The sequence below is a fragment of the Canis lupus genome, chromosome 35 (assembly GCF_011100685.1).
Source record: "Canis lupus familiaris isolate Mischka breed German Shepherd chromosome 35, alternate assembly UU_Cfam_GSD_1.0, whole genome shotgun sequence".
Lineage (NCBI taxonomy): Eukaryota > Metazoa > Chordata > Mammalia > Carnivora > Canidae > Canis > Canis lupus.
The window spans coordinates 27659906-27674311 of NC_049256.1; the positions used below are offsets into that span (position 1 = coordinate 27659906).

Sequence of the window (14406 nt, forward strand, 5' to 3'; positions counted from 1 at the left end):
TAAAATAAACTGAAAATAGATGAAAGACCTAAATGTGAGACAAGACTCCATCAAAATCCTAGAGGAGAACACAGGCAGCAACCTTGGTGACCTCAGCCACAGCAGCTTCTTGCAAGAGATGTCTCCAAAGGCAAGGAAACAAAATGAAAAATAAACTATTAGGGCTTAATCAAGATAGAAAGCTTTTGCATAACAAAGGAAACAATCAACAAAACTAAAAGTCAACCTAACAGAACAGGAGAACATATTTGCAAATGTCTTATCAGACAAAGAGCTAGTATCCAAAATCTATAAAGAACTTATCAAACTCAACATGCAAAAAGCAAAGAATCCAGTCAAGAAATGGACAGAAGACATGAACAGACATTTCCCAAAGAGAAATGGCCAGTAGACACATGAAAAAATGCTCAACACAACAATGAGATACTACTGCACACTGGTCAGAATGGCTAAAATTAACAGGTCAGGAAACAAAAGATGTTTGTGAGGATGTGGAGAAAGGGGAACCCTTTTGCACCATTGGTGGGAATACAAACTGGTGTAGCCACTCTGGAAAACAGTATGGAGGTTCCTCAAAAAGTTAAAAATAGAGCTACCCTATAACCCAACAGTTGCACTACTAGGTATTGATACAAAGAATACATACACAGTGATTCAAAGGGGGACACACACCCCAATGTTTATAGCAGCAATATCCACAATAGCCAAACCATGGAAAGAGCCAAGATGTCCATTTACAGATGAATAGATAAATAAATGTGTGTGTGTGTATATATATATATATATATATATATATATATATATCCACAATGAAATACTACTCAGCCATCCAAAAGAATGAAATCTTTAAAAAAGCAAAAACAAAAACAAAAGAATGAAATCTTGCCATTTGCAACGATGTGGGTGGAGATTATGATGCTAAGCAAAATGAGAAAGACAAATACCACATGATTTTACTCAGATGTGGAGTTTAAGAAACAAAACAGATGAACACAGGGGAAGGGAAGGAAAAGTAAAATAAGATGAAAACAGAGAGGGACACTTAAGTCTTGGAAACTAATTGAGGTTGCTGGAGGGCAGGTCATAGATTGGAAGGGGCAACTGGTTGATAGGAATTAAGGAGGGCACTTGAAGTAATGGGCGCTAGGTGTTGTATGCAACTGATGAATTACTAAATTCTACCTGCAACTAATAATACACTGTATGTTAACTAAGTTTTATTTAAATAAATAATTAAAAAAGAAGAGAAAAATGAAGTTAAGAAAACCATAACGGTCTTGACCAAGACTTAACATGCCCAACTTCAGACTCAAGTCTGCTGACTACAAGTCTGGTAGTCCTTTCAGCACCCCACAGCTATTTCTATGCCTATGCACAATTGTTACACCCAGTTTTTCCAAGGGCTGATAGGGTTGAAACAGAATGGGAAACTGCATCTAGAAGAAATAAGCATTGTCTATTTTGTTTCTCTTCATGTTAATCAAATTTCAAGGTATAGAATCAAGTTCACAATCTGATGGCATAAACACACTCACTCCAACTCTCCTACTAAATTCAGCTATACAAACTGAACAGTATACAGGAAGAAGCTATTTAAGTTGCCCAAAACGTAAATATTAGCAGGTGGCTAGTGGAAGAATACTAGAACTCAAAGAACTACCAAATTGCCAGTGTTAGTCATTATTTTTGCCTCCAGGATCTCCCAATCTGAGCTTCACACAATCAAAAACACAATTAGTACCATGCCATAGTCAGAGAGAGCTCTAGGAGAAGCTTCTGTCTCTGGTTCAAGGAGATGAGGAGGAATTCTTTTTATGGTGAAAAAAATTATAGATTTATAGCCAGCTGGACTCAGTTTAGGTGATCCCAATCTGATCAAGGTGTTAACCTTGGCCACATCAATGTCATAAAGCTTCTTCACAGCCTGTTTGATCTGGTGCTTATTGGCCTTGACATCCACAATGAACACAAGTTATGAGTGGGAAATATCAGAGAGGGAGACAGAACATGAGAGACTCCTAACTCTGGGAAATGAACAAGGGGTGGTGGAAAGGGAGGTGGGCAGGGGGGTGGGGGTGACTGGGTGATGGGCACTGAGGGAGGCACTTGATGGGAAGAGCACTGGGTGTTCTGCTATATGTTGGAAAATTTAACTCCAATAAAAAAATAAGAGAACAATGAACACAAGTGTGTTGTCTTCTATTTTCTTCATGGCTGATTCAGTCAGGGGGAACTTGATGGCATAGTGATCAAGCTCATTTCTCCTAGGGGTGCTCTTTCCAGGATATTTGGGCTCTCTTCAGAGACACAGAGTCTAGGGTTGTTGGAATGTAGGTGACATATGGATCTTCTTTTTTTGTGACTATGCACACCTTTCAGCACGGCTTTCTTAGCTTTCAAAGCCTTTGCTTTGGCTTTGGCTTTTGCTTTGGGAGAGGCAGGGGCTCCCTTCTTTGCCTTTGGCGCCATCTTCATGAAAGGATGAGGAGGAATTCTTAATGTTTGGTGTGAGGAATATCAAAATCTGTCCTAGTCCAGATTCTTGAGAGAACAGAACCAATAGGAAGAGAAATTTATTTAAATCTCTGGTACGCTGGACTCCCAGGCAGAGGTGAAGCTGCATTTCAAGCATTAAGGCTGTCTAACTAGAGCCCCACACTAGAGCTGATGTCACAGATCAGGGCCTGTTATTTTTTCTCTTTTTTTTCTATTTTCTCATGCCCAGCAATTCTGTGGCAGTAGTGGGAACATAACCCACAATGGTAAAATTTCTGATAGAGGGAAACCTACCTCTCTATCTCATGGAACTGCAGCTCCATGAGAGTGGAAATAACCCCACTGATGTTTTTTCTCTTCCTGCTGCTCCTCAAGCTGAGTGCGGGTGAGAAGAGGTACGTGGCAGACCAGGGTAATTAGAGCTCTAGATCTCTATCTAGAGTACCAAAAAAGGGAGCTCATAGAACCAGATATTACCAGGAAGATAAAAGGAAGATAACAAGATTCACATGTGTGAATCTAATACTAAGTAGAATAGCAAAAACTGAGAAGACACAGATGTTGGAGTATCTGACAAAGACTTTAAAGCAGATATAAAGTGCTTAAAGAGCAATTTAAAACACTCATAAAATACGTGGAATAATAAAAAGTGTTAGCAAAAAATAAATATAAAGAAATCATAAATGGGAATTTTAGAAATGAACTACAATCATCAAAATAAATAACTGTTGAATGGACGAAGTGGCAGAATGGAAATGGCAAAACAGCACATAGACTTGAACTGGGGTCACCAAAAATGATTCAATCTAAGCAAAAGACAGATAGTGTTTGGAAAAATTGACAGAATGTTGGAAACCTATGAGACAATAACAAAAGGCTGGCATTTTTGTTATGAGGGTCCTGGTAGGAAAAAAAAGGGTATGATATTGAAAAAAAATACATTGATAGAAATAATGAAAAACTTCCTAAGTTTGGTAAAAGATATATAAAAGATAAAAAAATGATATATAAAAGATAACAGATTCAAGAAGCTGAGACAATTCCAAACAAGGTTAATCCTGCCAAAACAATCTACAACCACAGAAAATAATGAAAATTAAAGGGAAATATGGAAAATAGCCACACAAAGACAACAGATCAACTATACGCCTCTGATCTGAATAACTGCATATTATTTCTCATTGGAAACTACAAGAGGCCAAAAGGAAGTGGAAAATCTATATGGTGCTTTTTAAAAAGATACAATTTTATGTTCAGTGAAACTATCCTTAAGGAATGATGTCAGATAAAACTATTCTCAGAAGAGTGAAACCCAAGAAAACTGGTATCCAGAAGAACATCACCTTTAAAATAATGGCTAAAGGAGGCGGGGCAAGATGGCAGAAGAGTAGGGTCTTCAAGTCACCTGTCCCCACCAACTTACCTAGATAACTTTCAAATCATCCTGAAAACCTATAAATTCGGCCTGAGATTTAAAGAGAGAACAGCACTACAAAGCTGTGGTCATCAAGACAGTGTGGTACGGGCACAAAAACAGACACATAGATCAATGGAACAGAATAGAGAATCCAGAAGTGGACCCTCAACTTTATGGTCAATTAATATTCAACAAAGGAGGAAAGACTATCCACTGGAAGGAAGACAGTCTCTTCAATAAATGGTGCAGGGAAAATTGGACATCCACATGCAGAAGAATGAAACTAGACCACTCTCTTGCACCATACACAAATATAAATTCAAAATGGATGAAAGATCTAAATGTGAGACAAGATTCCATCAAAATCCTAGAGAAGAACACAGGCAACACCCTTTTTGAACTTGGCCACAGTAACTTCTTGCCAGATACATCCATGAAGGCAAAAGAAACAAAAGCAAAAATGAACTATTGGGACTTCATCAAGATAAGAAGCTGGGATCCCTGGGTGGCGCAGCGGTTTGGCGCCTGCCTTTGGTCCAGGGCGTGATCCTGGAGACCCGGGATCGAATCCCATGTCGGGCTCTCGGTGCATGGAGCCTGCTTCTCCCTCTGCCTATGTCACTGCCCCTCTCTCTCTCTGTGACTGTCATAAATAAATAAAAATGTTTAAAAAATTTTTTTTAAAAAAATAAAATTAACAAGGCAGGAAACCACAAATGTTGGAAAGGATGCGGAGAAAAGGGAACCCTCTTACACTCTTGGTGGGAATGTGAACTGGTGCAGCCACTCTGGAAAACTGTGTGGAGGTTCCTCAAAGAGTTAAAAATAGACCTGCCCTACGACCCAGCAATTGCCCTGCTGAGGATTTACCCCAAAGATACAGATGCAATGAAACGCCGGGACACCTGCACCCCGATGTTTCTAGCAGCAATGTCCACAATAGCCAAACTGTGGAAGGAGCCTCGGTGTCCATCGAAAGATGAATGGATGAAGAATATGTGGTTTATGTATACAATGGAATATTACTCAGCCATTAGAAACGACAAATACCCACCATTTGCTTCGACATGGAAGGAACTGGAGGGTATTATGCTGAGTAAAATAAGTCAATTGGAGAAGAACAAACATTATATAGTCTCATTCATTTGGGGAATATAAAAAATAGTGAAAGGGAATAAAGGGGAAAGGAGAAAAAATAAGTGGGAAATATCAGAAAGGGAGACAGAACATGAGAGACTCCTAACTCTGGGAAATGACCTAGGGGTGGTGGAAGGGGAGGTGGGTGGGGTTGGGGGTGACTGAGTGCCAGGCACTGAGGTGGGCACTTGATGGAATGAGCACTAGGTGTTATTCTATATGTTGGCAAATTGAACACCAATAAAAAATAAATTTATAAAAAAAATTAAAAAATAAAAATAAAATAAAATACAAAAAAAATAAAATGAAGAGAGAACAGCTGGAATGCTACAGTGAGAAGAGTTTGCACCTCCATCAAGGTAGGAAGACGAAAAAAATAAAAATAAAAAAGCATCCAAGGGGGGAGGGGAACCCGCAAAAAAGATGATGTGGCAAGTGCCCCCAGGACAGGAAAGCCCATTCCCGGAGAAGCAGTAGCTTTACCAACCTTCCCAGATGAAAAGGTGCGCAGGGAGCTCTGGCAGGATCCCAGGAGGGGTGGGGATGCCCTCAGGCTCCCAGGGTCACTAACAAAGGAACTGCGCCCCAGGGGAGAGCACATCACACACCAGGCTGAGCTCCCTAAAGGGCTGCAGCACACGCCTCACCAGGCCAGGACCAGCTCAGGCTGTGGCTTAGGTGACGGCTCCACACAGAGGGGGCTGCGTGGGCCCGGGAGCAGCTTGGGTAGTGTCTCAGGTGGGGGCTTTGGGTGGAAGGGGCTGCGCAGCTTCGGAAGCACGATTCCAGTGGTGCAGAACCCAGAGACCAGGGCTCTGGGAGACACAGGCCAAAATCCGTCACTCCTCGTGGGACAGGCAGAGGCTGAGAGGACACAGGACAGCAAGGGCGCTCCTGCTGCCAGGTGGCCCCGAGCTGTGCAGATCCAAGCTGCCGGCCTCCAAAGCATCCAGGCCCCTGCAGACTGGGAGCTGAGGTAGTTACTGCGGGAGCTGACTCCAGAGTTGGAGAGCTGGCCGCCACCACTGTTGTTGCTCCTGCTGTCACCTTGTACCTGGGACTGACCAGGGGCCTCACAGGATAAACAGCTTCCACTGAGCCGCACACCTACCAGGGGGTTAGGCAGCTCCCCCAGGTGCATACACATGAGAATCAGCACAGCAGGCCCCCTCCCACAGAAGACCGGCTAGAAGGACAGAGGAAAAGGAGGTTTTGACAAAGCAGCACTGGAAAGTACCAGGGGAAATCGAGGGATTTACAGCATATAGAATCAGAGGATACTCCACCTTGTTTTTTGTTTTCTATCTGCTTTGCCCCCAGTTTTTTTCTTTTTTCCCTCTTTTTTTTCTTTTTTCTCTTCTCTCTTTACCTCCTTTTTCCAGTAAAACTTCATTCGGGCCACTCTGCACTGAGCTAAATGACTAGAAGGAAAAATTCACCTCAAAAGAAGATATCAGAAACAGTCCGCTCTCCCATGGAGTTACAAAATCTGGATTACAATTCAATGTCAGGAAGTCAATTCAGAAGCACAATTATAAAGCTACTGGTGGCTCTAGAAAAAAGCATAAAAGACTCAAGAGACTTCATGACTGCAGAATTTAGACCTAATCAGGCAGAAATTAAAAATCATTAAATGAGATGCAAGCCAAACTGGAGGTCCTAAAGACGAGGCTTAACAAGGTAGAAAAACGAGTGAGTGACATAGAAGAAAAGTGGATGGCAAGGAGAGAAACTGAGGAAAAAAGAGAAAAACAATTAAAAGATCATGAGTATAGGTTAAGGGAAATAAATGACAGCCTCAGAAGGAAAAATCTACATTTAATTGGTTTTCCCGAGGACGCGGAAAGGGACAGAGGTCCAGAATTTGTATTTGAATAAATCATAGCTGAGAACTTTCAAATCTGGGAAGGGAAACAGGCATTTAGATCCAGGAGATAGAGAGATCCCCCCCCCCTAAAATCAATAAAAACCGCTCAACACTTTGATGTTTAATAGTGAAGGTTGAAATTCCAAAGATAAAGAGAAGATCCATAAGAATCAAGAGACAAGAAATCTCTAACTTTTATGAGGAGAAATATTAGATTAACAGCAGACCTCTCCACAGAGACCTGGCAGGCCAGGAAGGGCTGGCAGGATGTATTCAGGGTCCTCAATGAGAAGAACATGCAGCCAAGAATACTTTATCCAGGAAGTCTGTCATTCAGAGTAGAAGGAGATATAAAGAGCTTCCAAGATAGGCAGAAACTGAAAGAATATGTGACCACCAAGCCAGCTCTGCAAGAAATACTAAGGGGGGGACTCTGTAATAGAAAGAGGAAGTCCAAGGGAACAATACCCAAAAACTGGGACTGAATAGGTATCATGATGACACTAAACACATATCTTTCAATAGTAACTCTGAACGTGAATGGGCTTAATGACCCCATCAAAAGGCGCAGGGTTTCAGACTGGATAAAAAAGCAGGACCCATCTATTTGCTGTCTACAAGAGACTCATTTTAGACACAAGGACACCTACAGCCTGAAAATAAAAGGTTGGAGGACCTTTTACCATTCGAATGGTCCTCAAAAGAAAGCAGGGGTAGCCATCCTTATATCAGATAAACTAAAGTTTATCCCAGAGACTGTAGTAAGAGATGAAGAGGGACACTATATCATACTTAAAGGATCTATCCAACAAAGGGACATAACAATCATCAATATTTATGCCCCAAATGTGGGAGCTGCCAAATATATCAAATAATTAATAACCAAAGTTAAGACATACTTAGATAATAATACACTTGGTGTATTATACTTGGTCATAATACTTGGTGACTTGAATGTAGCAATTTCTACAATCGACAGCTCTTCTAAGCACAACATCTCCAAAAAAACAAGAGCTTTAAATGATACACTGGACCAGATGGATTTCATAGATATCTACAGAACTTTACATCCAAACACAACTGAATACACATTCTTCTCAAGTGCACATGGAACTTTCTCCAGAATAGACCACATACTGGGTCACAAATCGGGTCTGAACTGATACCAAAAGATTGGGATAATCTGCAATTATCCCAATGCAAATTATCAATTATTGATTATCAATAATCAATTATCCCCTGCAAATTTTGAGACCATAAAGCTATGAAATTAGAGCTAAATCACAAGAGGAAGTTTGGAAGGATTTCAAGCACGTGGAGGTCAATGACCATCCTGCTAAAAGATGAAAAGGTCAACCAGGAAATTAGGGAAGAATTAAAAAGACATAGAAACTAATGAGGAGGAGGGGCAAGATGGCAGAAGAGTAGGGTCCCCAAATCACCTGTCCCCACCAAATTACCTAGATAACCTTCAAATCATCCTGAAAATCTATGAATTCGGCCTCAGATTTAAAGAGAGACCAGCTGGAATGCTACAGTGAGAAGAGTTTGCGATTCTATCAAGGTAGGAAGACGGGGGGGAAAAAGAAATAAAGACACAAAAGGCCTCCAAGGGGGAGGGCCCCGCGAGGAGCCGGGCTGAGACCGGGGCGAGTGTCCCCAGGACAGGAGAGCCCCGTCCCGGAGGAGCAGGAGCTGCACCGACCTTCCCGGGGGGAAAGGGGCTCGCGGGGAGGTGGCGCAGGACCCAGGAGGGCGGGGATGTGCTCGGGCTCCCGGGGACACTAACAGACACCTGCGCCCCGGGAGAGTGCGCCGAGCTCCCTAAAGGGCAGCAGGGCGCACGGCGGGACCCGGAGCAGCTCGGGGGGCTCGGGGGCGGCTCCGCGGAGGGGGCTGCGGGGCGGGAGCAGCTCGCGGGGGCTCGGGGGCGGCTCCGCGGAGTGCTTCAGAGTTCCTGTGGGGGCTGAATCCAGGGCTCCAGAGCTGGCCCCGCCACTGGGGTTGTTCCTCCTGGGGCCTCACGGGGTAAACAACCCCCACTGAGCCCTGCACCAGGCAGGGGCACGGCAGCTCCCCCAAGTGCTAACACCTGAAAGATTCAGCTCCCGCAGTGGCTCCGGAGCTCTCCGTCTGCAGGGCCTGGAGGCTCCGGGGCGGGGCCGCTGATCTGCTCAGCTGGGGCAGGAGCGTCCTCGCTGTCCTGGGCCCTCCCGGCCTCTGCCTTCCCGGGGGGAGGCCGGATCCTGGGCTGTGTCCCGGCACCCAGTGCTCCCGGTCTGTGCTGTTGGATTCCCGTTCCCGCCCCGCAGCCCCCTCCGCGGAGCCGCCCCCGAGCCCCCCGAGCTGCTCCGGGTCCCGCGTGCGCGCTGCAGCCCTTAGGGAGCTCGGCGCACTCTCCCGGGGCGCAGGTGTCTGTTAGTGTCCCCGGGAGCCCGAGGGCATCCCCGCCCTCCTGGGTCCTGCTCCACCTCCCTGCGAGCCCCTTTCCGCCCGGGAAGGTCGGTGCAGCTCCTGCTCCTCCGGGACGGGGCTCTCCTGTCCTGGGGACTCTAGCCCCGGCCTCAGCCCGGCTCCTCGCGGGGCCCCTCCCCCGTGGAGGCCTTTTGTGTCTTTATTTCTTTTTTCCCGTCTTCCTACATGATAGAAGCGCGAACTCTTCTCACTGTAGCATTCCAGCTGGTCTCTCTTTAAACCTCAGGCCGAATTCGTAGATTTTCAGGATGATTTGAAGGTTATCTAGGTAATTTGGTGGGGACAGGTGACTTGGGGACCCTACTCTTCCGTCATCTTGCGGAACCCTCTCTCAGATTGAAGTGTTCTTAAGGCAAGAAAGAAAAGATACTAAGTATGTAAGGTAATGGATATGTTAACTACCTTGATTGTGGTCATTATTTCATAATTTGTATGTAAATAATCAACTTAGAGCCCTTAAAATTATACAATTTTTATGAGTAAACTATGCCTTCAAATTCTAGAGGGGAAAAAAGTAGAAAAAATGTGAATTGCTACCCTTTGGGAAAAGATATATAAATAACTACTTAAGCTAAAAATGCACACATTCTTCAATCTCATTCCCAAGAATCAAATATAAAAATTAAAATATTCATATATAAAAATTGATAAGTATAAGGACATTTTTATATTTATTATATTGTATTATTTATATTATATTAATATAATATATTATATATTAATGATATATATGTTATATTATTTATAACACAGTGAATGATCATCAATAGGGAAATGAAATAATGCCAAATAAATACATAAATATATACATACATACTAGCCCAGAAGACTCAGAAGGATTTCTATTAAGTGCTACTAAGAAAGAAAATCAAAACATAAAAAGTATAAGAACTTCACATTTTTGTTTAAAAAATAAAACATTTGTGTGAGGGAGAGAACAGAGAAAATGTATAAAAGGATACATGCAAGACTGTTAACGAGAATTGTTTCATTGGAAAGAGAGTTGCTCTGGAGGGAGACTGGGAAAAGGGAGGAGCTACCAAAAAATACAAGGAAAAGAAAATCTTTCATTTAAAGGTGCTTATGTAGCACATGAGAAAATGCTCCACATCACTTGCCATCAGGGAAATACAAATAAAACCACAATGAGATCCCACCTCACACCAGTGAGAATGGGGAAAATTAACAAGACAGGAAACAACAAATGTTGGAGAGGATGTGGAGAAAGGGGAACCCTCCTGCACTCTTGGTGGGAATGTGAACTGGTGCAGCCACTCTGGAAAACTGTGGAGGTTCCTCAGAGTTAAAAATAGACCTGCCCTACGACCCAGCAATTGCACTACTGTGTATTTACCCTAAAGATACAAATGTAGTGAAACACTAGTACACATGCACCCCAATGTCCATAGCAACAATGTCCACAATAGCCAAACTGTAAAAGGAGCCTCGATGTCCATCGAAAGATGAATGGATAAAGACGATGTGGTTTATGTATACAATGGAATATTCCTCAGCCATTAGAAACGACAAATACCCACCATTTGCTTCAACATGGATGGAATTGGAGGGTATTATGCTGCGTGAAGTAAGTCAATCGGAGAAGGACAAACAGCGTATGTTCTCATTCATTTGGGGAATATAAATAATAGTGAAAGGGAATATAAGGGAAGGGAGAAGAAATGTGTGGGAAATATCAGAAAGGGAGACAGAACATGAAAGACTCCTAACTCTGGGAAATGAACTAGGAGTGGTGGAAGGGGAGGTTGGCGGGGGGTTGGGGGTGACTGGGTGACGGGCACTGAGGTGGGCACTTGACGGGATGAGAACTGGGTATTATTCTATATGTTGGCAAATTGAACACCAATAAAAAATAAATTTATTTAAAAAATAACTTTCTGATAATAAATTAAAAAATCAAAAAAGAGAAGTTAGGGATAGTTTCCCCCCCCAAAAAAATGACATTTATCAGCTACTAATGTCAAAAGTATATATATTTCTCTTTTCTATTCTCAGTGCTCTGTGGAATGTCTAAATAGATAAGTGGTTGAGTGAATTCTCAAATATATTGATTACTGAATTACATTGACAGCAAGGAGCTGTATAAACCACACTGTTTGCAGGGATGTTAGAACATCTATAGTAATGGAAATAAAATCAAGATGACTGAGCCAGAGATGCTCTGGGTGAGCTGAGGCACCTGGACATTCTGAAACCTCTGCACAGGTCACAGCACACTGTTTGCAATCTCACATACTCCAACAGATTGTCTGTGTGGAGAGCTCTCCCCCTGGAAAGCCACGAGTGCTTGGAGACCAGGTCCTCAGAGACTCTTAAGAGACACCAAATCTAAGCACACCTCCCTCATGAGGGATCCACAGAGTAAAGACAGAGGATCCTGAGCAGGTCACTAGACGTCATCTGCCTTCAGCACCAGCGATTTCTCCAACGCAAAGATATTATTCAGAGAATGTCTCCTGTAAGCCAGGAAGGTGGGAGAACCAAGGACTTTCCACTTGCAAAGTATCAGTGTGTGAGCTTGCATTTTATGACACAGTCTTGAACATGGTTATGGTTTTGCAAAGAATTTGAATGTATTCATCTATCGAACCATATCTCTGCTGTTTTATATTTTCATGTTAAATGTGTTTTCACTCTCACTGTTATTTGAAATGATATTTACATTGTATAATAATGATTTGCTGCCTTAGATGAACCTAGAATGTGAGATTGTGTTATGTCCATTCCTGTGCTTGTATTTAGAAATGTGATGTGTTAGTGTGTGAATTGGTGGAGTTTGTGTGTGTGGTTTGGGGATTTGCACATGCGCTCGGGTATAAAGGAGATGCATTTCAGGGTCTGGAAGATGCAGCAATGAGCAACCAAGAAAGACCCTTCATGTCCTTCCCAAGAATCTTTGAAAACTAGGGAGACCCTCAGTCCTTCAAATAACTGTTTACCTGCCTCTGGGAGCTCAAAAGAGGTGACTTTTTAAATTTCTTTCCTCCTTTGTGCAAACCATGAAATTTTTCCAAGGAAAACTGAGAAAGAGAGGGGTCAAGTGGGTCTGGTAGATGAAGAATGTTTAAAAGGGCACTTGGCGGGATGAGCACTGGGTGTTATGCTATATGTTGGCAAATTGAACTCCAATAAATAAATAAATAAATAAATAAATAAATAAATAAAAAAGAGAAGAAACTCAGGTCACAGAGGACATACACTGAGAGGAAAGGAAGGAGAAGCCACAGAGAAGAAAGAAAGGGAAAGACAGGCGCAGAAGGACCCCAGAGGGAGATGAACACAAGGGAAAGCCCCTTGACTTAGAACAGGGTGTTTCTCACTCTGAAGGCAGAGGAATTCTGGCTTTGAGAAGAACAGTGCCAGCGGCAGGGCTCCATGGACAAGGAGAGAAGACCAGACAAGGATGACTCACATGTCCACCCAGAGTAAACTGAGGACAGATCTAAGTGTGTCCTATGAAGGGCAGGAGTCCCAGGACCACTGAAGAGAAAGCCAAGCTCTCAGGGCTCAGTGCTCACCTGGCTCCAATGACAGCAGGTCTGACAGGGACATGGCCTGTGCTGCCTCACGGGCTATGAAACCCTGAAATAAAGGGTATTCCAGCGTCTTCCTGAGCAGGTGCAGCAAGGGGCCACCTCTGTCCATGTCACAGCTCCGCAGCTGCTGTTTCTCTGTCCTGTGGGAGTGGCATGAGCACCAACAGCTCCGTGGTGACCGAGTTCATCCTTGTGGGCTTCTCCCATCTGGCCAACCTGCAGGGCTGGCTCTTCACATTCTTCCTTGCCGTCTATCTGCTCACCGTGGCAGGCAACCTCCTCATAGTGCTGCTGGTCTCCACGGATTCTGCTCTCCAGTCCCCCATGTACTTCTTCCTGCGCATGCTGTCGGCCCTGGAGATCAGCTACACATCTGTCACCATGCCCCTGTTGCTGCACCACCTCCTCACAGGCCAGCGCCGCATACCTCGCTCAGGCTGTGCTCTCCAGATGTTCTTTTTCCTTTTCTTCGGTGCCACAGAGTGTTGCCTCCTGGCTGCCATGGCCTATGACCGCTATGCAGCCATCTGCAAACCCCTTCGCTACACACTTCTGCTGAGTCCCCGGGTGTGCCTGCAGCTAGCAGGGCTGGCATGGGCCTGTGGGGCAATGGTGGGCCTGGGCCACACCTCCTTCATCTTCTCCCTGCCCTTCTGTGGCCCCAATGCCATCCCACACTTCTTTTGTGAGATCCAGCCCATCCTGCAGCTGGTATGTGGAGACACCTCACTCAATGAGCTGCAGATTATCCTAGCTGCTGCCCTCATCATCCTCTGTCCCTTCGGCCTCATCCTGGGCTCCTATGGGCATATCCTGGCCACGATTTTCCGGATGCCGTCTGTTGCTGGCCGCCGCAAGGCCTTCTCCACCTGCTCCTCTCACCTGCTGGTGGTCTCCCTCTTCTATGGCACGGCCATCTTCATTTACATCCGCCCTAAGGCCAGTTATAATCCAGCCACTGACCCTGTGCTGTCTCTCTTCTATGCTGTGGTCACCCCCATCCTTAATCCCATCATCTATAGCCTGCGGAATGCGGATGTCAAGGCTGCCCTGAGGCGAACATTCCAGAAAATGAAGCCTGCGGACACTTGACAAGGGGGTGACAATGGAGGCTGTCACTCCCAGTCACCTCCCATCACCAAGCATCAAAGGTAAGGAAGCATGGTCCTCACCTGGGCAGGGGGCAGCCTGTCAAGAACAGAGTTATCTTGGAAGAATGGAGCCAAACCACTTTCAGACCCCTGCAACCCACACACACGCGCTATTCTGCCTTCTGTCCTAAGGAACAGGATACCCAGGATGGATGATCACCTGTGTCGAAGCAGAGCAAGTCAACCCTAAGGACATGTTATAAAATGTCCTCGCACCAGACCACCAAGGTAATGAAACCTCCAGGCACAATACTGATTCCTTTGTTTTAAGGTTTTATTTATTTGAGAGAGTGTGTGCACACAGGCAGG

The 14406-nt window shown here is 44.3% G+C and overlaps 1 protein-coding gene across 1 annotated transcript; it reads left to right on the forward strand.

Annotated features, from left to right (window-relative positions):
- Nucleotides 1–13099: 13099 nt before the first annotated feature.
- On the forward strand, nt 13100–14038 carry OR10C1 (olfactory receptor family 10 subfamily C member 1). The gene has a single exon (NM_001389139.1). The coding sequence runs from the start codon at nt 13100–13102 to the stop codon at nt 14036–14038; it is 939 nt and encodes a 312-aa protein (NP_001376068.1).
- The last annotated feature ends 368 nt before the right edge of the window (nt 14039–14406 follow it).

Bases quoted from the DNA above. Each gene is read 5' to 3' on its own strand.
- OR10C1 (NM_001389139.1), top strand. From the start codon at position 13,100: ATGAGCACCAACAGCTCCGTGGTGACCGAGTTCATCCTTGTGGGCTTC.